This window comes from Pseudophryne corroboree, chromosome 1, assembly GCF_028390025.1.
Source record: "Pseudophryne corroboree isolate aPseCor3 chromosome 1, aPseCor3.hap2, whole genome shotgun sequence".
Taxonomy (NCBI): domain Eukaryota; kingdom Metazoa; phylum Chordata; class Amphibia; order Anura; family Myobatrachidae; genus Pseudophryne; species Pseudophryne corroboree.
The window spans coordinates 1052474695-1052500632 of record NC_086444.1 but is presented as its reverse complement, the minus strand read 5'-3'; the positions used below and the strand labels follow the sequence as shown (position 1 = coordinate 1052500632).

The following is a 25938-nucleotide window of genomic DNA, read 5'->3' as shown; positions in this document are numbered from 1 at the left end:
CGGCACTGAACTTGCCAATATGCCATTTATGACACGGAGTGGCATGGAACGGCTAAGGCCCTGACCTATGTTCATGACTAGTGTTTCAGCTTCACATGACAATGGAAGCCCTCATACTCCCACTAGAAAAATGAAAAGTGTTAAGCTGGCAAAAACACAGCAAAGAGCTGTGCGTTCTAAGATGGTATCACAAATCCCCAAGTAGAGTCCAAGTATTTCAGCGGTTGCGATGCCTTACCTTCCCAACACTGGATGGGAAGAGGTGGCTCCTTCCACCATTTGCATGCCTTCTGCAAGTGCTGGAAAGCGCACCCACAGTCCAGTTTCTGATATTCAAATTGAAGATGTCACTGTTGAAGTACACCAGGATGAAGATATGGGTGTAGCTGGCGCTGAGGAGGAAGTTGACGAGGAGGATTCTGATGGTGATGTGGTTTATTTAAATCAGGCACTGGGGGAGACAGTTGTTGTCCGTAGGATGAATAAGCCCATCGTCATGCCTGGGCAGAAGACCAAAAAATCCACCTCTGCGGTCTGGAATTCTTTCTATCCAAATCCGGACAACTACTGTCTTGCCATATGTACCTTATGTAAAGGTGTAATAAGTAGGGGTAAGGATGTTAACCACCTAGGAGCATCCTCCCTTATACGTCACCTGCAGCGCATTCATAAAAAGTCACTGTCAAGTTCAGAAACTGTGGCTAAAACCATAAGCAATCCAGAGACAACTAAATCCCTTTGTCCTGTTGTATCCAAATGTCTGCAAACCACACCAGCAACTTCCTCCTCGTCAATTTCCTCCTCAATCAGGATCGGAAGTATTCCTGCAGGCCATGTCACTGGCATGACTGACTCCTCTCCTATCCGGGATTCCTCTAGAGGATACTGCATTGCTACGCCTACTGCTGCCACTGCTGCTGCTGTTGCTATTGCTGCTGGGAGTCATTCATCATCCTGGACAGGAAGTTGGAACACCACTACTTCTTTCACTAAGACTTGATTGTCCAACAGTCCTTTGCGAGGAGGATGAAGTATGACAGCAGTTGTCCTGTTGCAAAGCGGATAACTGAGGCCTTGACAGCTATGTTGGTGTTAGACGTGCATCTGGTATTCGCCATTAGTGCAGTGGAATTTAGACAATTGATGGAGGTAGTGTGTCCCCAGTACCAAATCCCGTCTAGATTCCACTTCACTAGGCAGGCGATACCGAGAATGTACAGAGACATCAGAAAAAGTGTCCTCAGTGTCCTAAAAAATGCGGTTGTACCCACTGTCCACTTAACCACAGACATGTGGACAAGTGGAACAGGGCAAACTAAGGACTATATGACTGTGACAGCCCACTGGGTAGATGTATCGCATTGTGCAGCAATAATAGCAGCGGCACCAGTAGCAGCATCTCAGAAACACCAGCTCATTCCAAGGCAGGCTATGCTGTGTATCACCGGTTTCAGTAAGAGGCACACTGCCGACAACCTCTTAGAGAAACTGAGGGACATCATCGCCCACTGGCTTACCCCATTTGGACTCTCCTGGGGATTTGTGATATCAGACAACACCACCAATTTTGTGTGGGCATTAAATCAGGGCAAATTCCAGCATGTTCCATGTTTTGCTCACACAATAAATGTGGTGGTGCAGAATTTTTTGAGAAACGTCAGGGCCGTGCAGGAGACCCTTTTGGTGGGCAGAAAAATTTTGGGAGCCTTTTGCCATTCAACGACTACGTGCCGAAGACTGGAGCACCAGCAAACAATCTTGAACCTTCCCTGCCATCACCTGAAGCAAGAGGTTGTAACGCGGTGGAACTCAACCCTCTATATGCTTAAGAGGATGGAGGAGCAGCAAAAGGCCATTCAAGCCTATACATCCACCTATGACATAGGCAAAGGAGGGGGTATGCACCTGACTCAAGTGCAGTGGAGATTGATTTCCGTGTTGTGCAAGGTTCTCCAACCCTTCAAACTTGCCACACATGAAGTCAGTTCAGACACTGCCAGCTTGATTCATGTTATTCCCCTCATCAGGCTTTTGCAGGAACAGCTGGAGAAAGTGAAAGGAAGAGCTAAGATGGAACGATTTCACTCGGTATATGGGACTTGTGGATGAAGCCCTTCGTTCGCTTTGCCAGGATCCGAGGGTGGTCACTAAATTTTGGCCACCATGCTCAATCCTAGGTTTAAAGCCGGGATAGCCAACCCTGGTCCTCGAGAGCTACCAACAGTTCACGTTTTCCAGGTCTCCTCAACTGTAGATCTTTTAAAATGTGTCAGTTAGTAATGACTGCACCTGTGCACCTGCTAGGTGAGCTGGAAAACGTGAACTGTTGGTAGCTCTCGAGGACCAGGGTTGGCTACCCCTGGTTTAAAGCCTACGTGGTGTCCCTCTTTCTGGCGGACACAAGCCTGCAGAGGTACAAAGACCTGCTGGTGAAAACACTGTCAGCTGAAGCGGAATGTGACACGGCAACAGCTCCTTCTTCATTTTCTCCCACAACTGGGCTGCCAGGAAACAACTTAAATATCTGATTCCTAACCAACCCGCTGGCGGTGATGCAGGGCAGGCAGAACCAACTTTGGACATCTGGTCCGGACTGAAGGACCTGCCAACAATTTCTGACATGTCTACTGTCACTGCATCTGATGCTGTCACCATTGAAAGAATGGTGGAGGATTACATAAGTGACAGCATCCAAGTAGACATGTCAGATAGTCCATACCTGTACTGGTAGGAAAAAGAGGCAATTTGGAGGCCCCTATACAAACTGGCTTTACAGTATTTTACCTAAGTTGCCCCCCGTCCAGTGTGTACTCCGAAATAGTTTTTAGTGCAATCGGTAACCTTGTCAGCGATCGGCGTAGGAGGTTACTTCCATAAAATGTGGAGAAGATGATGTTCATCAAAATTTATTATCAATTCTTCCGGGAATACCAGCCTCAATACAGAGGGACCTGTGGTGGTAGATTCCAGCGAGGAAGATTTAATACTTTGTGAGGAGGATGCACACAACACTGAAGGGAGTAAGGAATCAGTATATGAGGATGAGGATGACATCTTGCCTCTGTAGAGTCAGTTTGTGCAGGGACATATTAATTTCCAGCTTGTTTTGTTGGGGCTGGGTGGGAGGGGCCAAGGACAATTCCATCTTGCACCTCTTTTCTTTGCATTATATGCTCTTTGGAGCATTGCCAGCTTGTTTTGTGTGGGTCCAAATGAACAAATCATTTCATCCACAGTCGTGTGGCAGACCCTTAATTTACTTGTAACCCTGATTAGGGGTTAAAGTGCTAAATGTGAGGTGGAAATGATAGAAACACATGTACAAAAAATATATATTTATAAATGGTAATTTTAATGTATTTACACCTCAGAGGATTTTTAAAAGAAAACATGTATACTGTATATTTATTACAAATGTAATCATATATTTATTTACATTTCACTGATGTGTACCATTGAAATGTATGTATTTACATCTTGGTGGCCAGTGACTGAGGGAACATTCTAGTAACTCCTGTCACTCCTAGCTGTCAATAAACCAGCAAGGTGATTGCCAGTGGGAGGAGCCTATCACCCAGAGTGGGATGGGGTGATTGCCAGTGGGTGGGGCTTGAGATGGGGTCATTGCCAGTGGGCGGAGCCTTACCTCGCTGCAGGGTATAAAACAGCTGTCAGTTACAGCTGACAGCCAGTCAGGTGATCCCTTCCTCTAGCGCTTGCATCCCCTGTGACCTGGCTGCCATAGCTGTAAACATCTGAGATGGAAACATGCAGCTAGGCACAGGGGGAGTAAAGCCAGAGAGGGAGCAGGGAAGCGAGGCCGGAGCCACAGCTGCCAGTCTGAAGTCCCCCTGTGCTTACAGAACCTCCCCGTTCATAGCGCTGCTGCCATAGAGCTGTAAACAGGCACCAGCAATGAGCAGTGGGAGAGTGGTGCCTGGATGGGTGCTGATGCTGGCTGACTGAGTGGAGGTGACAGCTGGGCAGCTGCGGCAGAGAGTGTCCCAGTGCTGAAAAATCCGGCTTCAGTGACAGGAGTGACAGAGAGCATCCACTGGCCACCAATAGAAGAGTGCAGGGCGGTGTCGGGGGAGTGGCTACAGGCAGCAGCAGCTAGCAGAGTGAGCAGCTGAGAGAAAGGAGGGACTGAACAGCTGGAGGGTGAGATCAAAGCAAACACATTACATCCCTTACCTGCAGAGTTAAGCAGTATTGCTGACACAACCTAACTGTTACTGATTGTCAGGCACTCCGCAGTGTCATGACAGGCAGCTGAGCTATTGCTCAGAATCAGAGGCTTACACTTATCTCTCATGTATTATTATGGATGCTGGCTATCAAACTTATTACTAATTATTCAAGCATCATATAGTGGCTGAATGTGGTATTGTCTTTTAACCTTCAGACATTAAACAGCCTACTGCCCAGTCAAATCTCTTGCAAAGCTAATCTTCATCTCATCTGGGACAATGTTGCAAAAGGGAGAAAGACTGTTTTTTTGTAGAATCCTAACACTGAAATCATGTGGAAACACCTGTGCGGCATAGACTATAGACTTTATTCTGTTTAATAGCTCAAAAGTTATAACTAGTTAAACTTGCGAACTACAAACAGGTGTTTCATACACACGGATTAAAACAACATAGCCCATGCGTGTGGATCTCAAAGAGTAATGTTTACTAGAAGGTTCCTTGTATGCGAACTCACACATAGGGGGGTCATTCTGACCTGATCGCTTGCTGCCATTTATCGCAGCGTAGCGATCAGGTCAGAAGTGTGCATGCGCCAGCGCCGCAGTGCGCCGGTGCATGGCTGACAGCCGATGGCTGTTGTTGCCTAGTGATCGACTCTGCCTGATTGACAGGCAGAGGTGGTCGCTGGGTGAGAGTTGGTGGCACGGCGGTGTTTGGCCGTCGTTTTGTGGGTGCGGTCCAGCCAATGCAGGCGTGACCAGACCATGTGGGGGGCAGACCACAGCGGCTGAATGACGTCACACGCAGCTGCTGCGGGCTGGGGAGCGACGAGTAGCTCCCGGCCAGTACGCTACTCTTGAAGTGCTAAAGCATCGCCGCTGTGTGACGCTTTTGTACTTCAGCGACGGGCAGGGACTGACATGCGGGCGGGTTAGCCCTGTGCTGGGCGTTCCCCCGCATGTCAGTCTGGATGATCGTAGCTGTGCTAAATTTAGCACAGCTATGATCAACTCTGAATCACCCCCATAGAAAAGGGCTAATCAACAAATGGGCCCCAACTTTACTGCAGTTTAAAGTGGAACTAATACTACCCGAGTATACCCATATATTGATAGTGTGTTTTAGTTTACTGCATGCAGTAATATGTACTTAGAATACATATTTAGTTATCCTTGGTTGCAAAACAAATGAAACTGTATTTTGAGATACAAGTTTTCATGAATGTAAAGTGTACTATTCAGCTATACTTGTTATTGTAGAACTTATTGTTTAACTTTCATTAAACGTATAAACTTACCTGTCACATGACACAAATGAACTCATACAGTCAGTAAATGTGATACTGTGTACATATTTACAGGGATAGTGTTTCTCATGCATGTTGAGGGTATGAACAAGTTTGTAAAGTATTGACCCTCCCTGGGATTCATAGGCACCTACAGTTACTACTGGACTTTGGGGTACATTTACTAAGCAGTGATAAGAGCGGAGAAGTGAGCCAGTGGAGAAATTGCCCATGGCAACCAATCAGCACTGAAGTAACATCTATAATTTGCATACTATAAAATGATACAGAGCTGCTGATTGGTTGATGGGGAAATTTCTCCACTGGCTCCTTTCTCCATTCTTATCACTGCTTAGTAAATGTACCCCTTTATCCTAATTAGCATTCACTGTACATCTAGCCTACTTGTAGGGTGCCACTGAGTCCTTGGGTTGGCCATAGTGATGGGGTAGTTTCAAATTACTAATAGTTGTTAAATACATTTTGTGTTGAATGTCGATAATATACGCAAATATGACATCAGTTTTAAAGAATGGATGCGAGAAATAAACTTAGCTACTGCTGATTCATCCAAGAGTGAGGTGTAAGTGGTATCAGGGGTGTTATTAAAGACATTAATTAATGTATTTGGGTTTCCCCAAGTAGGCCCAAATGGTGAAAGAGGTAGGTACGCAAACATACTTGGGTGGAGGCACTGACATTAGATGTACAATGCCCTCAGTTAAGGTTGGGTACATCCAAGACATTACTTAAAGCTAGTAACCCTAAGTAAATTAAGGAATTAGCCCCATTAGAGGTTAAAAGGGGGTTACATACTATATGGACATCTATGTTTTGATTTCTGTGCATGTGTGTATTGCATGGGTTGGTGCTGATATTTGGTGAAAATTTCATTACAATAGCCCAATTCCAAATATATTTACTGAGAAAAATGTTGATGAGTTCAATACTTACTTTACCCACAGTAGAAAAGTAGTTTGTCTAGTAGAAAGTATTTGTGATTGGAGAAGGAGGAGGAGGTAAAGAGTACATATATAAGACACACCTCAGGGATGTAAGGTTTTAAGTTTAAAGAAGTACACTAAGGTAATCCTTTGCACTATTATACTGTATAGGAGTAGATTTACTACCGATTCTAAAACAGACAAGTGGTTGTATTGCCCATAGAAAGCAACTAAATTCTATCATTTTCTATAATGCAACAAAGAGATGATAGCTAGAATCTGATTGGTTGCTAGGGGCAACATCTCCACTTATCATTTTTAGAAAGTTTAGTAAATCTAGCCCCTAGTCACTTAAGACAACATCAAATACCTACAGTTTTGTGGTTTTCCTTAGGGAGAGTCAAAAGAAGACAAAACTAACACTTAGTATTTGGATGTGGTTATACCAGTGCTGTCCAATTATGTAATTCAATGTTCTGCATTTATGTTAAAAAATAAAATATCATGTAATAGAGTCTATGGGAATATTCCATTAGTGTCGAATCCTCTCCCACGGAGAGAATCCAACACTTCAGTATTCAATTTGCAGGCATTTCCGACAGGTTTTGCCCATTTTTGACATTGTCGATCTGACTTTTTTTAAAGTCGAATCGGCATTGTCAAAAATGGGCCAAAAACCTGTCGGATACACCCACAAATTCGACAAAATACGTGGATCTGCAGCTAATCTGCTGATCCACGTATAACGGCACTGGACTTGAATAGACTTAAAAAGTCGAAAAGTGCTGTTTTTCCGACAAGTCAGGAATTCCGACAATAATTGAATAGATTCCTATATCATTCTTTTATTTATGTAGCAACGTGCTGTATCACCTGGTCCTTACATAAAATGCTTAATGAATCCTCTCATTTCCTAACCTAGTGGAGCTTACAGTCTAATTTTCCCATCTTACAAACACACACACTAAGAGATCATTTAAGTCAAAGGCCTGTTCAGCTGCCAGCATGTCTTTGTATGTTGGGATGAAAATTAGTAAGCTTTCAGAAACTCATGTTGAAGGTGAAAAGAACCCACGGTTAGGGAAGCCAATCCCGGGCCATTTTTTCAATCCCGGGTATCGGGATTGAAAAATGGCCTATCCCGGGATTCCCGGGATACCCGGGATTGGCTTTTACCTAGGTGGCCGCCCCCTCGCCCCACCCCGCCCCACCCCGCCCATATAACTCACCATATACTGGGGGCGGGCGGGTGGGAAACATTGTGTGAATGCTGCTGGTGTCTCCCAGCAGCAGCTAACAGCGCAGCGTGATCTCTCACGCTGTGCTGGGGACCCGGAAGCAGGAAGCCGGGCAACGTTTGAGCATCCTGTGGACGCTCAACGCTGATCCCTCAATCCCTGGGATTGGAGCTTCCAATCCCGGGATTGAATCCCGGCCATTTTTGGGCATAAATCCCGGGATCCCGCCGATCCAGATCCCGGGATTGGCCACCATACCCACGGTTTTAGCATTGCGAGACAGCAGTGCAGTTTAATTAAACTGAAAGACTGGCAAGGCCTCCAGTTTGGTTCTGCCTCAGATAAAATAAATTGATGCTATGAAAGTTCTCGAACATCTAGGAAAAACTTAGCCAGTTCTAGAGCTGAAAAAGTGATATCCTCAAATGCAACTCAAAAACAAACTGCTTGAGTATGTACTGTAGCCGCTCAAAAAATACAACTCCTGTAAAAAATATTGTTACACTTCACCTTAAGGGCCCTACACATTTACTGATCCGCCGCCGAGCTGCCCGACGGCAGATACGGCCGACGGGCAACCTGGCGGCGGGGGGGGGGGGGGGCAGTGACAGGGGGTGTGAAGTTCCTTCACTCCCCCCGTCACACGGCTCCATGGAAGTGCAGGCAAATATGGACGAGATCTTCCATGTTGGTCTGCATGCACAGGCGACGGGGCACCAGCGATGAACGAGTGCGGGGCCGCACATCGTTCATCGCTGGTGATGCCACAATCAAAAATACGAACGGTATCTCGTTCATTAATGAACGAGATCATTCATATCTTTGAGAATTATCGCCCAGTGTGTAGGGCCTATTACAGACTCAAATAACCTATTTTCCTTACAATGGCCCTCATTCCGAGTTGTTCGCTCGGTATTTTTCATCGCATCGCAATGAAAATCCGCTTAGTACGCATGCGCAATGTTCGCACTGCGACTGCGCCAAGTAACTTTGCTATGTAGAAAGTAATTTTACTCACGGCTTTTTCATCGCTCCGGCGATCGTAATGTGATTGACAGGAAATGGGTGTTACTGGGCGGAAACACGGCGTTTCAGGGGCGTGTGGCTGAAAACGCTATCGTTTCCGGAAAAAACGCAGGAGTGGCCGGAGAAACGGTGGGAGTGCCTGGGCGAACGCTGGGTGTGTTTGTGACGTCAACCAGGAACGACAAGCACTGAACTGATCGCACAGGCAGAGTAAGTCTGAAGCTACTCTGAAACTGCTAAGTAGTTAGTAATCGCAATATTGCGAATACATCGGTCGCAATTTTAAGAAGCTAAGATTCACTCCCAGTAGGCGGCGGCTTAGCGTGTGTAACTCTGCTAAATTCGCCTTGCGACCGATCAACTCGGAATGAGGGCCAATGTGTTAGCTGGGACTAACCCGCAGCAACACTCCTTTATAAAAAAGTGCTCATAGTATTATTTATCTTTGAATAGCCATGCTATGAAATGTTGTACAGTGGAATATTGTGGTCACTGTATATCTTGCTCTATTACTCTACTTGGCTCATTCTACCATTTTATTTGCATAATACTCTTAACATAATTCCAAGTGAAAAATAAAGCTGTGAAATAAAACAATTCTCATTTTCACCCTTTTATGTATGAGTGTAGCACAAAGCCAGTGAGTGGAAAGCACGAGATGAATTTACAAGCCCTCCTAGCCAGATGAAACCTCACAGATACATTCATTATACAGCGGCATTTCTCCTTTTCTCTGCCTTTCACCTCGCTTCCATGATGTCAATTTTTCCTCTCCCTCGTAATGAGCAGCAGCAGTTTTATCTTCATATATTTGACACACAGCTCATCACTATTTTTACACATAACGAAGCAAAGTCCTCTTTGAAGCTGAAACATTTAGAGCTCAGAAGGAATACTTGCAGGAAAGTCTTTCTATAAATATTATCTCCAGCCAAACACTTTGCGCACATCTTTGAAATTTCATCCTTAAAAAAGACATCATATACCAGCGGTCTTGCAGTTTTCACTTAACTCTCTCCTCCATTGTTTTAACTGCAATGTGCAGGCATCCAATTTTAGTATGTCTAATTACCTGTGCTTTTTATGGGGGTCATTCCGAGTTGTTCGCTCGCAAGCTGCTTTTAGCAGCTTTGCACACGCTAAGCCGCCGCCTACTGGGAGTGAATCTTAGCTTATCAAAATTGCGAACGAAAGATTCGCAATATTGCGAAAAAACTTCTCTGTGCAGTTTCTGAGTAGCTCGAGACTTACTCTGCCAGTGCGATCAGTTCAGTGCTTGTCGTTCCTGGTTTGACGTCACAAACACACCCAGCGTTCGCCCAGACACTCCTCCGTTTCTCCAGCCACTCCCGCGTTTTTCCCAGAAACGGTAGCGTTTTTTCACACACACCCTAAAACGGCCTGTTTCCGCCCAGAAACACCCAGTTCCTGTCAATCACATTACGAACACCAGAACGAAGAAAAAACCTCGTAATGCCGTGAGCAAAATTCCTAACTGCATAGCAAATTTACTTGGCGCAGTCGCACTGCGGGCATTGCGCATGCGCATTAGCAACTAATCGCTCCGTTGCGAGAGAAAAATAACGAGCGAACAACTCGGAATGACCCCCTATGTACGGTACTCAGTGGTACACAATTGTGGCACTTATTTTTTTTTGTGTATACTATAATTCTTATAACTATGGCGTACAATGCAATTCTCAGAACTGGTTCCAGAAACAAAAAGAAATCAGTGAAATAATTTCAGGAAAAGAATAAAATAAGCAGCTGTACACTTATCTAGATTAGGGAAGCTGCCATAAATTTTATATCAACTTGTAACTTTAGATGAGTACCTGACATCTTTTTGGAGTGCCAGCATCTTTTCCTATAGAACAAAAGTATACTTACCTACTTTTTACTCCTCGCCACTGCGAGATCCTGGAGGAGAGTTCTAGGACGCAAGTGTGGGGACTCGGGAGCATTGTAGAGTAGAATTCTAGAGCGCAGGTATGGGGAAATGTTCCAGGGGGCAGGTGTGGGGAGCATGGTGGGGAAGAATTCCAGGGGGCAGGTGTGGGGAGCATGGTGGAGAATTTTTTTTCCAGGGGGCAGGTGTTGTGAGAAAAGGCAGAGCAGAGTTGAAGGGAGTAGATGTAGGGCGCATGGTGGTGAAGAGTTCCAGGGAGCAGGTGTGGGGAGCATGGTGGGGAAGAGTTCCAAGGCACAGGTGTGGGGAGCATGGTGGGGAAGAGTTCCAAGGGCAGGTTGTGTAATTGGCTAATTGAATTCTGCTATTAGTTGCATAATCAGGGCCGCCATCAGGAGGTAAATAGTATTGAGGCGCATATAGTACAGGACTCCTAGGCCATCTGTCCACTGGTGGTTTCATGTTCTAGTTTCCCATGAGGGGCACAATCACCAGTAGTCTTGTGTTTGGGCCTTCCAAGGTGGCAAAGCCACACCCCTAACAGTTATTAAAAAGTGCCCCTGTAATTACTATGGACTGTGGCCTCAACCCACACTTGCATTTAGACATGGACCCAAGTAACAGACCTATTCAGATATCCCAGCGACACTATCTATAATAAAAATTATGGGGGAGATGTATCAAAACCTCGGAGAGAGTGCAAAAGTTACCTAAAGCAACTAATCAGTTGCTTTCATTTATTTAGCAGCGTCTTTGAAATGACAGAAGCTGACTGGTTTCTTTGGGCAACCACGTTATCTCTCTTCGAGGCTTGATACATCTCCCCTTTATATGTCCTTAGTCAATGTCATGTACAGTAATTGTCCAATGTTTCTTTTAGCCTTATATACATGTACGGCATTATTCAAAGTGTAAAAACCAACATTCATTTCAACCACATAAACTAGAGTGCCACAAAAAGACTAGAGTACATATTAATCTCTGCCACTATTTGAACTCTGTCATGAAACTTTTATAATACTAAATGTATTATTTTAACATTTACTGTAGAAACATGAATTTTGATGAATAGTAGGAGCATGTGAAAGAAACTCACCCACTATCATTTGACCTGTTAGGTGTCCATTCTGATTCCTTGCATTCACTGTTACGTTCCTGTCAGAGTGTAATACCAGTGCGCTGTCCTGTAACATACAATAACAAGATAATAAATACCCTGCACATGCAACATTTTAGAGGAGAAAAGGGAATTGGTAGTTGTACTGCTATGTAAATCAAACTTACAGTTAAAGGATCCCTAATTGAACATTAAATTATATTTTAATCATCAGTCAAAATACACTTCAACAATTAAAATAGAATATGTTTAAATAAGTTGCAGTGAACTTTTCTCATTGAATACAAGTTACACATGCATATAATCTAATTATACATAAAAAATATTAAGTCTAAATGTTGTCCATTGTTGTCCTCTAACTAAAGCTAAACATCTTAGATGACCCTTCCCCTGAGATTCCAAGGTTTCTGCTATAGGGCAGCACACCATAACTTATTTTTTTGTGTGATTAAATGATAGTGCCACTTGTTTTACCCACAGGAAGATCTGCTTTATAATTATATATACCATGGTAACAATTTAATAAAAAAAATAAAAAAACATTGGCCCAATTTGTCCTGAAACCATGTAACAGGTAAAATCAAATGCAGTAGACATTGGAGCATATTGAGCGGCTACACACATTTACTTACAGAACGCTAATTCCAGAATGCTAATTCTCCTTGTAGCCTCTGAGTCTTTTTTGCGGACTCTATGGGGTAAATTTACTAAGATTCGTATTTTTCCGTTTGAGGTCAAAGTTCAATCACGAATGACATCAAAAGTGTAAATATGCAACTTTTTGAATTGATTACGACTAATTTACTAAGCTGCCGTATTCTGCATTTTCGGGTTTTCCGATGTCGATGTCATTCGTTTTTTTTTGGGAGTGTTTTACGTGAGTGACTTGTAAAACACTGCCGACTTTAATACAATGAATCTCGGCCGGATCTGAGAGATCCGTGCTGGGCTTCATTGTGCAGCTTGTAAAAAAAAAAAAACAATGTTTAAATGTAAAAAAAAAAGTGTGTGGGGTCCCCCCTCCTAAGGCAAACCAGCCTCGGGCTCTTTGAGCCGTTCCTGGTTGCAGAAATATGGGGAAAAAATGGACAGGGGTTCCCCATATTTAAGCAACCAGCATCGGGCTCTGTGCCTGGTCCTGGTTCCAAAAATACGGGGAACAAAAAGAGTAGGGGTCCCCCGTATTTTTGAAACCAGCACCGGGCTCCACTAGCTGGACAGATAATGCCACAGCCGGGGGTCACTTTTATACAGTGCCTTGCGGCCGTGGCATCAAATATCCAACTAGTCACCCCTGGCCGGGGTACCCTGGGGGAGTGGGGACCCCTTCAATCAAGGGGTCCCCCCCCCCAGCCACCCAAGGGCCAGGGGTGAAGCCCGAGGCTGTCCCCCCATCCAATGGGCTGCGGATGGGGGGCTGATAGCCTTTGTGAAAAGTGATTGATATTGTTTTTAGTAGCAGTACTACGAGGCCCAGCAAGCCTCCCCCGCAAGCTGGTACTTGGAGAACCACAAGTACCAGCATGCGGCGGAAAAACGGGCCCGCTGGTACCTGTAGTACTACTACTAAAAAAATACCCCAATAAAGACAACACACAAACACACCTTGAAAGTATAACTTTAATACATCCATCCACACCTCCATATACACATACTTACCTTATGTTCCCACGCAGGTCGGTCCTCTTCTCCAGTAGAATCCATGGTGTACCTGTAGAAAAAATTATACTCACATAATCCAGTGTTTTCGGCTCCTCTGTAAATCCTTTTGTAATCCACGTACTTGAAAAAATAAAAAAACGGATACCCGACCACGAACTGAAAGGGGACCCATGTTTTCACATGGGCCCCCTTTCCCCGAATGCCAGAAACCCACTCTGACTGATGTCTAAGTGGGTTTCTTCAGCCAATCAGGGAGCGCGACGTTGTGGCACCCTCCTGATCGGCTGTGTGCTCCTGTACTGTATGACAGGCGGCACACGGCAGTGTTACAATGTAGCGCCTATGCGCTCCATTGTAACCAATGGTGGGAACTTTCAGGTCAGCGGTTGACCGAAAGTGACCTCACCGCTGACCTGAAAGTTCCCACCATTGGTTACAATGGAGCGCATAGGCGCTACATTGTAACACTGCCGTGTGCCGCCTGTCATACAGTACAGGAGCACACAGCCGATCAGGAGGGTGCCACAACGTGGCGCTCCCTGATTGGCTGAAGAAACCCACTTAGACATCAGTCAGAGTGGGTTTCTGGCATTCGGGGAAAGGGGGCCCATGTGAAAACATGGGTCCCCTTTCAGTTCGTGGTCGGGTATCCGTTTTTTTATTTTTTCAAGTACGTGGATTACAAAAGGATTTACAGAGGAGCCGAAAACACTGGATTATGTGAGTATAATTTTTTCTACAGGTACACCATGGATTCTACTGGAGAAGAGGACCGACCTGCGTGGGAACATAAGGTAAGTATGTGTATATGGAGGTGTGGATGGATGTATTAAAGTTATACTTTCAAGGTGTGTGTGTGTTGTCTTTATTGGGGTATTTTTTTAGTAGTAGTACTACAGGTACCAGCGGGCCCGTTTTTCCGCCGCATGCTGGTACTTGTGGTTCTCCAAGTACCAGCTTGCGGGGGAGGCTTACTGGGCCTTGTAGTACTGCTACTAAAAACAATATCAATCACTTTTCACAAAGGCTATCAGCCCCCCATCCGCAGCCCATTGGATGGGGATGACAGCCTCGGGCTTCACCCCTGGCCCTTGGGTGGCTGGGGGGGGACCCCTTGATTGAAGGGGTCCCCACTCCCCCAGGGTACCCCGGCCAGGGGTGACTAGTTGGATATTTGATGCCACGGCCGCAAGGCACTGTATAAAAGTGACCCCCGGCTGTGGCATTATCTGTCCAGCTAGTGGAGCCCGGTGCTGGTTTAAAAAATACGGGGGACCCCTACTCTTTTTGTCCCCCGTATTTTTGGAACCAGGACCAGGCGCAGAGCCCGATGCTGGTTGCTTAAATATGGGGGAACCCCTGTCCATTTTTTTTCCCATATTTCTGCAACCAGGATCGGCTCAAAGAGCCCGAGGCTGGTTTACCTTAGGAGGGGGGACCCCACGCAATTTTTTTTTCTGAAAATTTAGAACATTTCCCCCCATTTCCCACTAAAAAACATGCACGGATCTCATGGATCCGTGCATGCCTAAACAAACACGGGATAAAAAAGCAGGTCTGTTTTTTTTTAGCACTTTTTCACGATTTGTATTTTATCACGGCAGTGTTTGGCTATTGTCGGCAGTGTTTGTGTTTTGCACTTTTTAGTAAATGACCGATTTCTACCAAATTGCAGGCGTATTTGACCGATGGTGTATTGATTAGTGATTTTTTCCTAGGACTTCCAAAATATTACGAATGCCCTCATCACTGCCGTGATTTTTGCTTAGTAAATTACAGAGATGACACTTTGAAGAAAAAACGGCATCTCGGTCAAAATCGGGACCTTAGTAATTATACCCCTCTGTGTTTTTGCCTAATTAGGGGTAATTTTTCGCATGGAAAAACGGGCTATAACTGGATAGCCCGATATAAGCTGTAACAGTGCAAAACTCGATGGAAACAGTACTGTCTCTAGCTGTTCTACTGCTTTGGGTAGGAACTTAGATGGCACAATCTCATCCCTTGTGAATACAACCATAAACATTTATACAGTATATCTGAGCTAAGTGTGCTCTAAGACACACATTGTGTGTCACATCAACAATGTGAACACAAAGTTAATACTACTACTAATTAAAATTGTTCTATCAAAAATATTGCTGGCTGAGGCAGATCCATCAAGTTCCTAGTTGTAGACCCCCTCCATCCCCATGAGGGTAGGGTAGCACCAGGTTACTAGTGTTTTGTATGTTATTTGACATCAAAAAGACTACAGTAGCTCACTATTTGGAGCACAAAACAAGACACATTACAGAAAAATAGTTGTCTGAGATATATATAAATTTCAGGTTTCCCTCATCTGCATTCTGAACAGAACACACACACACAGGGAAAATTGTTCAGCCCTAGTGATCAATAATACCTTATGTATCATGCATGCTCTATTTACACATGCAGCAGGGGAGAACAGATCACAGATCAAAATGGCAGAAATGTATCAACTGTTTAGCTATTTTGATACACTGTTCTCCACTGCTTAATATATATATATATATATATAGATTTGGCCCTATTTAAATCAATTGTTTGATATATCTCACACTAGATCAAAAACATTTCTGTGACACACATGGAACTCCAGCAGACTATGGGGTATATGCAATTCACGGCGAATCGCGGCAAATTATCGCCGTTTTTAAATTCGACACAATTCGACAGGTGAATTCCGGCAGGTGGCTGCTGGAATTCACCATATTCAATGCAAAACGGATTCGACAGACCCGCGGGCGAAAATCGGCCGATTTGGCGGATTTTGCCGCGATTTTAAAAAACGGGAAAAAACGGGAAAAACCCGAGAAAAAAAAATGGCGTGGGGTCCCCCCTCCAAAGCATAACCAGCCTCGGGCTCTTCGAGCTGGTCCTGGTTCTAAAAATGCGGGGAAAAAATTGACAGGGGATCCCCCGTATTTTTAAAACCAGCACCGGGCTCTGCGCCTGGTGCTGGTGCCAAAAATACGGGGGACAAAACGAGCAGGGGTCCCCCGTATTTTTCACACCAGCATCGGGCTCCACTAGCTGGACAGATAATGCCACAGCCGGGGGTCACTTTTATGCCGTGCCCTGCGGCCGTGGCATTAAATATCCAACTAGTCACCCCTGGCCGGGGTACCCTGGGGGAGTGGGGACCCCTACAATCAAGGGGTCCGTCCCCCCCAGCCACCCAAGGGCCAGGGGTGAAGCCCGAGGCTGTCCCCCCCCATCCAATGGGCTGCGGATGGGGGGGCTGATAGCCTTTTGTGATAATAAAAAGATATTGTTTTTTCCAGTAGTACTACAAGTCCCAGCAAGCCTCCCCCGCAAGCTGGTACTTGGAGAACCACAAGTACCAGCATGCGGGAGAAAAACGGGCCCGCTGGTACCTGTAGTACTACTGGAAAAAAAATACCCAAATAAAAACAGTACACAGACACCTTGATAGAAAAACTTTATTACACACTACCGACACACACATACTTACCTATGTTGACACGCCGACTGCCACGGTCTCCGACGATCCGAGGGTACCTGTGAAAAAATTATACTCACCTTCCAGCGTCCAGAGGTACATCCACGTCCAGATATAAATCCACGTACTTGTTAAAAAAACAAACCGAACACCCGCTCCATACCGGACTAAAAGGGGTCCCATGCTTTCACATCAGACCCCTTTCTCCCGAATGCCGGGACATCACGTGACTCCTGTCACTGAAGTCCCTTCAGCCAATCAGGAAGCGCTACTTCCGTGGCGCTCACCTGATTGGCTGTGCGCTGTCTGTGCTGTGACAGCGCATCGCAAAGCCGCTCCATTAGTTTCAATGGTGGGAACTTAGCGGTTAGCGGTGGGGTTACCCGCGGTCAGCCGCTGACCGGCGGGTGACCTCACCGCTAGCCGCTAAGTTCCCACCATTGAATAAAATGGACGGGGCTGTGCGATGCGCTGTCTGAGTTCAGACAGCGCACAGCCAATCAGGTGAGCGCAACGAAGTTGCGCTTCCTGATTGGCTTTAGAGACCTTTGTGTGACAGCTGTCACTGACAGGTCTCATTCGTGGAAAGGGGTCTCATGTGTCAGCATGGGACCCCTTTCAGTCCGGTGGCCCGTGTGTTCGTTTTCTTTTTTTGCCAAGTACGTGGATGTATCTCTGGACCATGGCTGAGGTGAGTATATTGATCTTTTATTTTCAGGTATCCGTGGATTCTACATGGAGAAGAGGACCGATGTCGGCGTGTGAACATAGGTAAGTATGTGTGTGTCGACGTATGAAATAAAGTTTTACTGTCACGGTGTGTGTGTCCTGTTTTTATTTGGGTATTTTTTTCCCAGTAGTACTACAGGTACCAGCGGGCCCGTTTTTCTCCCGCATGCTGGTACTTGTGGTTCTCCAAGTACCAGCTTGCGGGGGAGGCTTGCTGGGACTTGTAGTACTGCTGGAAAAAACAATATTCTTTTCATTATCACAAAAGGCTATCAGCCCCCCCATCCGCAGCCCATTGGATGGGGGGGACAGTCTCGGGCTTCACCCCTGGCCCTTGGGTGGCTGGGGGGGGGGACCCCTTGATTGAAGGGGTCCCCACTCCCCCAGGGTACCCCGGCCAGGGGTGACTAGTTGGATATTTAATGCCACGGCCGCAGGGCACGGCATAAAAGTGACCCCCGGCTGTGGCATTATCTGTCCAGCTAGTGGAGCCCGATGCTGGTGTGAAAAATACGGGGGACCCCTGCTCGTTTTGTCCCCCGTATTTTTGGCACCAGCACCAGGCGCAGAGCCCGGTGCTGGTTTTAAAAATACGGGGGATCCCCTGTCAATTTTTCCCCCGCATTTTTAGAACCAGGACCAGCTCGAAGAGCCCGAGGCTGGTTATGCTTTGGAGGGGGGACCCCACGCCATTTTTTTAAAGGATTTTACCGTTCCAGCAATAAAATAAAAATAAAAAAAATAATATTTTAAAAAATATATAAATAATATTTGTGCCTCCAAAAAAAATGCTCCATATCTGTGCTCAGTGTGCTGCAAATATCTGTGCTCAGTGTGCTAATTGCTTTATTGTGGGGACTGGGGACCAGCAGTATTATATAGTAGGAGGACAGTGCAGAGTTTTGCTGACCAGTGACCACCAGTATTATACGTTCTCTGCCTGAAAAACGCTCCATATCTGTGCTGCATTGTAGTATATAGTAGGAGGACAGTGCAGAATTTTGCTGACCACCAGTATAACTATATATATAGCAGTACGGTACAGTAGTCCACTGCTCTACCTCTGTGTCGTCAAGTATACTATACCATCAATATCTGTGGTGTATTTCAGTTTTGCACAGTTTGCTGACCACCAGTATATATAATATATAGCAGTACGGTACAGAAGGCCACTGCTCTACCTACCTCTGTGTCGTCAAGTATACTATCCATCCATACCTATGGTGCATTTCAGTTTTGCACAGTTTACTGACCACTAGTATATATAATATATAGCAGTACGGTACAGTAGGCCACTGCTCTACCTACCTCTGTGTCGTCAAGTATACTATCCATCCATACCTGTAGTGCATTTCAGTTTTGCACAGTTTGCTGACCACCAGTATATATAATATATAGCAGTACGGTAAAGTAGGCCACTGCTCTACCTACCTCTGTGTCGTCAAGTATACTATCCATCCATACCTGTGGTGCATTTCAGTTTTGCACAGTTTGCTGACCACCAGTATATATAATATATAGCAGTACGGTACAGTAGGCAACTGCTCTACCTACCTCTGTGTCGTTAAGTATACTATCCATCCATACCTGTGGTGCATTTCAGTTGTGCGCAGTATATATAGTAGTAGGCCATTGCTATTGATATATTACTGGCATATAATTCCACACATTAAAAAATGGAGAACAAAAATGTGGAGGGTAAAATAGGGAAAGATCAAGATCCACTTCCACCTCGTGCTGAAGCTGCTGCCACTAGTCATGGCCGAGACGATGAAATGCCATCAACGTCGTCTGCCAAGGCCGATGCCCAATGTCATAGTAGAGAGCATGTAAAATCAAAAAAAATAAAGCTCAGTAAAATGACCCAAAAATCTAAATCAAAATCGTCTGAGGAGAAGCGTAAACTTGCCAATGTGCCATTTACGACACGGAGTGGCAAGGAACGGCTGAGGCCCTGGGCTATGTTCAAGGCTAGTGGTTCAGCTTCTCCTGAGGATGGAAGCACTCATCCTCCTGCTAGAAAACTTAAAAGAGTTAAGATGGCAAAAGCACAGCAAAGAACTGTGCGTTCTTCTAAATCACAAATCCCCAAGGAGAGTCCAATTGTGTCGGTTGCGATGCCTGACCTTCCCAACACTGGACGGGAAGAGGTTACGCCTTCCACCATTTGCATGCCCCCTGCAAGTGCTGGAAGGAGCACCTGCAGTCCAGTTCCTGATAGTCAAATTGAAGATGTCACTGTTGAAGTACACCAGGATGAGGATATGGGTGTTGCTGGCGCTGGGGAGGAAATTGACAAGGAGGATTCTGATGGTGAGGTGGTTTGTGTAAGTCAGGCACCCGGGGAGACACCTGTTGTCCATGGGACGAATATGGCCATTGACATGCCTGGTCAAAATACAAAAAAAAATGACCTCTTCGGTGTGGAATTATTTCAACAGAAATGCTGACAACTGGTGTCAAGCCGTGTGTTGCCTTTGTCAAGCTGTAATAAGTAGGGGTAAGGACGTTAACCACCTAGGAACATCCTCCCTTATACGTCACCTGATCCGCATTCATCAGAAGTCAGTGACAAGTTCAAAAACTTTGGATGACAGCGGAAGCAGTCCACTGACCACTAAATCCCTTCCTCTTGTAACCAAGCTCCTGCAAACCACACCACCAACTCCTTCAGTGTCAATTTCCACCTTAGACAGGAAAGCCAATAGTCCTGCAGGCCATGTCACTGTCAAGTCTGACGAGTCCTCTCCTACCTGGGATTCCTCCGATGCATCCTTGAGTGTAACACCTACTGCTGCTGGCGCTGCACCACCTGAGATGGTGGATTCCAGTGGGGACGAATTAATAATCTGTGAGGAGGGGGATGTACACAGTGAAAGGGGTGAGGAATCGGACGATGAGGAGGAGCTGGACATCTTGCCTCTGTAGAGCCAGTTTGAGCAAGGAGAGATTGATTGCTTCTTTTTTTGGTGGGGGCCCAAACCAACCAGTCATTTCAGTCACAGTTGTGTGGCAGACCCTGTCGCTGAAATGATGGGTTTGTTAAAGTGTGCATGTCCTGTTTATACAACATAAGGGTGGGTGGGAGGGCCCAAGGACAATTCCATCTTGCACCTCTTTTTTCTTTCATTTTTCTTTGCATCATGTGCTGTTTGGGGACTATTTTTTTGAAGTGCCATCCTGCCTGACACTGCAGTGCCACTCCTAGATGGGCCAGGTTTTTGTGTCGGCCACTTGGGTCGCTTAGCTTAGTCATCCAGCGACCTCGGTGCAAATTTTAGGACTAAAAATAATATTGTGAGGTGTGAGGTGTTCAGAATAGACAGAAAATGAGTGGAAATTATGGTTATTAAGGTTAATAATACTATGGGATCAAAATGACCCCCAAATTCTATGATTTAAGCTGTTTTTGAGGGTTTTTTTGTAAAAAAAAATACCCGAATCCAAAACACACCCGAATCCGACAAAAAATTTTCAGGGAGGTTTTGCCAAAACGCGTCCAAATCCAAAACACGGGCGCGGAACCGAATCCAAAACCAAAACGGTGCACATCACTAATATATATATATATATATATATATATATATATATACAGACAAGATTCCCAAATTGCGCTAAAGGATAACACAAGCAGCACCTCTAGAAGGACTTTCTGTTAGCTAAAGTCCAATAAATAACAAATACAGAGCAAGATCAGAGGGCGCTAATTATTAGGGGATATTATTTAACACCACCAATCACTATCTAAATAATTAATAAAACAGAATAATTAAAAAATTTATTAACAGACTCAGATCAAATTGATTAATTTTAAAATTGCTCAATGACATGATGAATTTAACACCTTAACAGCTATTATGGATGTAATTCCTTGTTGCTGTAACTTCAACAGTATAACAGAATGTCAATCTGAAGAACCCAACGCGTTTTGTCCCGTGGGACTTCCTCAGGGGTATTGAATCAATTGGTTAGATACAACATGATTATAGTAGCTTGGAAGAGTGAAAACATTGCTGTGAATAATTTTTATGATGAATCAATACATGTCTGAGTAAAAAACTCAAGACAAAAAGGATTATCTTTAAAAAGACCAAACAAGGTCAGACATGAGGTCTGGGTCTGATGAAGAATTTAGGAACAGACCAAAATTTCATGCAGTATTAAATAGCACTGGATGTGCAATAATGAAGCAATTTCCTCTTATGATGTATAAGGGCTGAAACGCAGAGATACAAGTGCTCCTCACAGAGAGCAGGAAGGGTATATTTGTCGTTTGTTCTATACATATATATATATATATATATATATATATATATATATATATTCAGTTACTGTAAATAAACACTTTGGCATGTAAATCAAACCTTGGAGTGCTGTTCCTCATGCTGTATGTTACGCTGCATCTATTATATTCTAGCACCCTTATTAAAACACTAGAAAATAAGATTTTTCTCACCGGTAAATCTATTTCTCGTAGTCCGTAGTGGATGCTGGGAACTCCGTAAGGACCATGGGGAATAGCGGCTCCGCAGGAGACTGGGCACAACTAAAGAAAGCTTTAGGACTACCTGGTGTGCACTGGCTCCTCCCTCTATGACCCTCCTCCAGACATCAGTTAGGATACTGTGCCCGGAAGAGCTGACACAATAAGGAAAGATTTTGAATCCCGGGTAAGACTCATACCAGCCACACCAATCACACCGTATAACTCGTGATATTATACCCAGTTAACAGTATGAAATATAACTGAGCCTCACTAACAGATGGCTCATAACAATAACCCTTTAGTTAGGCAATAACTATATACAAGTATTGCAGACAATCCGCACTTGGGATGGGCGCCCAGCATCCACTACGGACTACGAGAAATAGATTTACCGGTGAGTAAAATCTTATTTTCTCTGACGTCCTAGTGGATGCTGGGAACTCCGTAAGGACCATGGGGATTATACCAAAGCTCCCAAACGGGCGGGAGAGTGCGGATGACTCTGCAGCACCAAATGAGCAAACTCAAGGTCCTCCTCAGCCAGGGTATCAAACTTGTAGACTCTTGCAAAAGTGTTTGAACCCGACCAAGTAACAGCTCGGCAAAGTTGTAAAGCCGAGACCCCTCGGGCAGCCGCCCAAGAAGAGCCCACTTTCCTCGTGGAATGGGCTTTTACAGATTTAGGGTGCGGCCGTCCAGCCGCAAAATGTGCAAGTTGAATCGTGCTACAGATCCAGCGAGCAATAGTCTGCTTAGAAGCAGGAGCACCCAGCTTGTTGGGTGCATACAGGATAAATAGCGAGTCAGTTTTCCTGACTCCAGCCGTCCTGGAAACATATATTTTCAGGGCCCTGACTACGTCCAGTAACTTGGAGTCCTCAAGTCCCAAGTAGCCGCAGGCACCAGAATAGGTTGGGTCACATGAAAAGCTGATACCACCTTAGGAAGGAATTGGGAACGAGTCCTCAATTCCGCCCTATCCATATGAAAATCAGATAAGGGCTTTTTCCTGACAAAGCGGCCAATTCTGTTACACGCCTGGCCGACGCCAAGGCCAACAGCATGACCACTTTCCACGTGAGGTATTTTAGCTCTACGGATTTAAGTGGCTCAACCCAATACGACTTCAGGAAATCCAACACCACGTTGAGATCCCACGGTGCCCCTGGAGGCACAAACGGGGGCTGAATATGCAGCACTCCCTTAACAAAAGTCTGAACTTCAGGCAGTGAAGCCAGTTCTTTTCGGAAGAAAATGTACAGAGCCGAAATCTGGACCTTAATGGAACCCAATTTTAGGCCCATAGTCACTCCAGACTGTAGGAAGTGCAGAAATCGACCCAGTTGAAATTCCTCCGTTGGGGCCTTCCTGGCCTCACACCAAGCAACATATTTTCGCCATATGCGGTGATAATGTTTTGCGATCACATCTTTCCTAGCTTTAATCAGCATAGGAATGACTTCCTCCGGAATGCCTTTTTCCTTTAGGATCCGGTGTTCAACCGCCATGCCGTCAAACGCAGCCGCGGTAAGTCTTGGAACAGACAGGGCCCCTGCTGCAGCAGGTCCTGTCTGAGCGGCAGAGGCCATGGGTCCTCTGAGATCATTTCTTGAAGTTCTGGGTACCAAGCTTTTCTTGGCCAATCTGGAACCACGAGTATAGTTCTTACTCCTCTCCTTCTTATTATTCTCAGTACCTTGGGTATCAGAGGCAGAGGAGGGAACACATACACCGACTGGTACACCCACGGTGTTACCAGAGCGCTCACAGCTATCGCCTGAGGGTCCCTTGACCTGGCGCAATATATTTTTAGCTTTTTGTTGAGGCGGGACGCCATCATGTCCACCTGTGGCCTTTCCCAATGGTGTACAATCATTTGGAAGACTTCTGGATGAAGTCCCCACTCTCCCGGGTGGAGGTCGTACCTGCTGAGAAAGTCTGCTTCCCAGTTGTCCACTCCGGGAATGAACACTGCTGACAGTGCTAACACATGATTTTACGCCCATCGGAAAATCCTTGTGGCTTCTGCCATCGCCATCATGCTTCTTGTGCCGCCCTGTTGGTTTACATGGGCGACCGCTGTGATGTTGTCTGACTGGATCAGCACCGGCTGGTGTTGAAGCAGGGGTCTAGCCTGGCTTAGGGCATTGTAAATGGCCCTTAGTTCCAGAATATTTATGTGTAGGGAAGTCTCCTGACTCGACCATAGTCCTTGGAAGTTTCTTCCCTGTGTGACTGCCCCCCAGCCTCGAAGGCTGGCATCTGTGGTCACCAGGACCCAGTCCTGTATGCCGAATCTGCGGCCCTCTAGCAGATGAGCACTCTGCAGTCACCACAACAGCGACACCCTGGCCCTTGGAGACAGGGTTATCAGCCGATGCATCTGAAGATGCGACCCGGACCACTTGTCCAACAGATCCCACTGGAAGATCCTTGCATGGAACCTGCCGAATGGAATTTATTCGTAAGAAGCTACCATCTTTCCCAGGACTCGCGTGCATTGATGCACCGACACCTGTATTTGTTTTAGGAGGTCTATGACTAGAGATGACAACTCCTTGGCCTTCTCCTCCGGGAGAAACACTTTTTCCTGTTCTGTGTCCAGAACCATACCCAGGAACAGTAGACGCGTCATAGGAACCAGCTGCGACTTTGGAATATTCAGAATCCAGCCGTGCTGTTGTAGCACTTCCCGAGATAGTGCTACTCAGACCAACAACTGCTCCCTGGACCTCGCCTTTATAAGGAGATCGTCCAAGTACGGGATAATTATAACTCCCTTTTTTCGAAGAAGTATCATCATTTCGGCCATTACCTTGGTAAAAACCCTCGGTGCCGGGGACAGACCAACGGCAACGTCTGGAATTGGTAATGACAGTCCTGTACCACAATTTTGAGGTACTCCTGGTGAGGAGGGTAAATGGGGACATGCAGGTAAGCATCCTTGATGTCCAGTGATACCATGTAATCCCCTTCGTCCAGGCTTGCAATAACAGCCCTGAGCGATTCCATTTTGAACTTGAACCTACGTATATAAGTGTTCAAGTATTTCAATTTTAGAATGGGTCTCACCGAACCGTCTGGTTTCGGTACCACAAACATTTTGGAATAGTAACCCCGGCCTTGTTGAAGGAGGGGTACCTTGATTATCACCTGCTGGAAGTACAGCTTGTGAATTGCCGCCAGTACTACCTCTCCTTTCTCCGAGGGCAGCAGGCAAGTCTGATTTGAGGTAACGGCGAGGGGGAGTCGCCTTGAACTCCAGCTTGTATCCCTGTGATACTACTTGCAGAACCCAGGGATCCACCTGTGAGCGAGCCCACTGGTCGCTGAAGTTCCCGAGACACGCCCCCACCTCACCTGGCTCCACCTGTGGAGCCACAGCGTCATGCGGTGGACTCAAAGGAAGCGGGGGAAGATTTTTGATCCTGGGAACTGGCTGTCTGGTGCAGCTTCTTCCCTTGTCTCTGTGCAGAAAGGAAGCGCCTTTGACCCGCTTGCTTTTCTGAAGCCGAAAGGACTGTACCTGATAATACGGTGCTTTCTTAGGCTGTGAGGAAACCTGAGGTAAAAATTTTTCTTCCCAGCTGTTGCTGTGGATACGAGGTCCCAGAGACCATCCCCAAACAATTCCTCACCCTTATAAGGCAGAATCTCAATGTGCCTTTTAAAGTTAGCACCACCTGTCCACTGCCGGGTCCCTAATACCCTCCTGGCAGAATGGACATTGCATTAATTCTGGATGCCAGCCGGCAAATATCCCTCTGTGCATCCCTCATATATAAGACGACGTCTTTAATATGCTCTATGGTTATAGTACCCCTGTCCTGACAGGGTAACAGACCATGCTGCAGCAGCACTA

At 45.7% G+C, this 25938-nt stretch overlaps 1 protein-coding gene across 1 annotated transcript in view; it reads right to left on the bottom strand.

Annotated features, from left to right (window-relative positions):
- SGCZ (sarcoglycan zeta) overlaps positions 1–25938 on the bottom strand; it is a 1577608-nt gene that overhangs the window by 218310 nt on the left and 1333360 nt on the right. The window contains exon 6 of the mRNA XM_063920867.1: positions 11692–11779. Coding sequence (XP_063776937.1) covers positions 11692–11779 — 88 coding nt within the window. The remainder of the gene's footprint in view (positions 1–11691; positions 11780–25938) is intronic.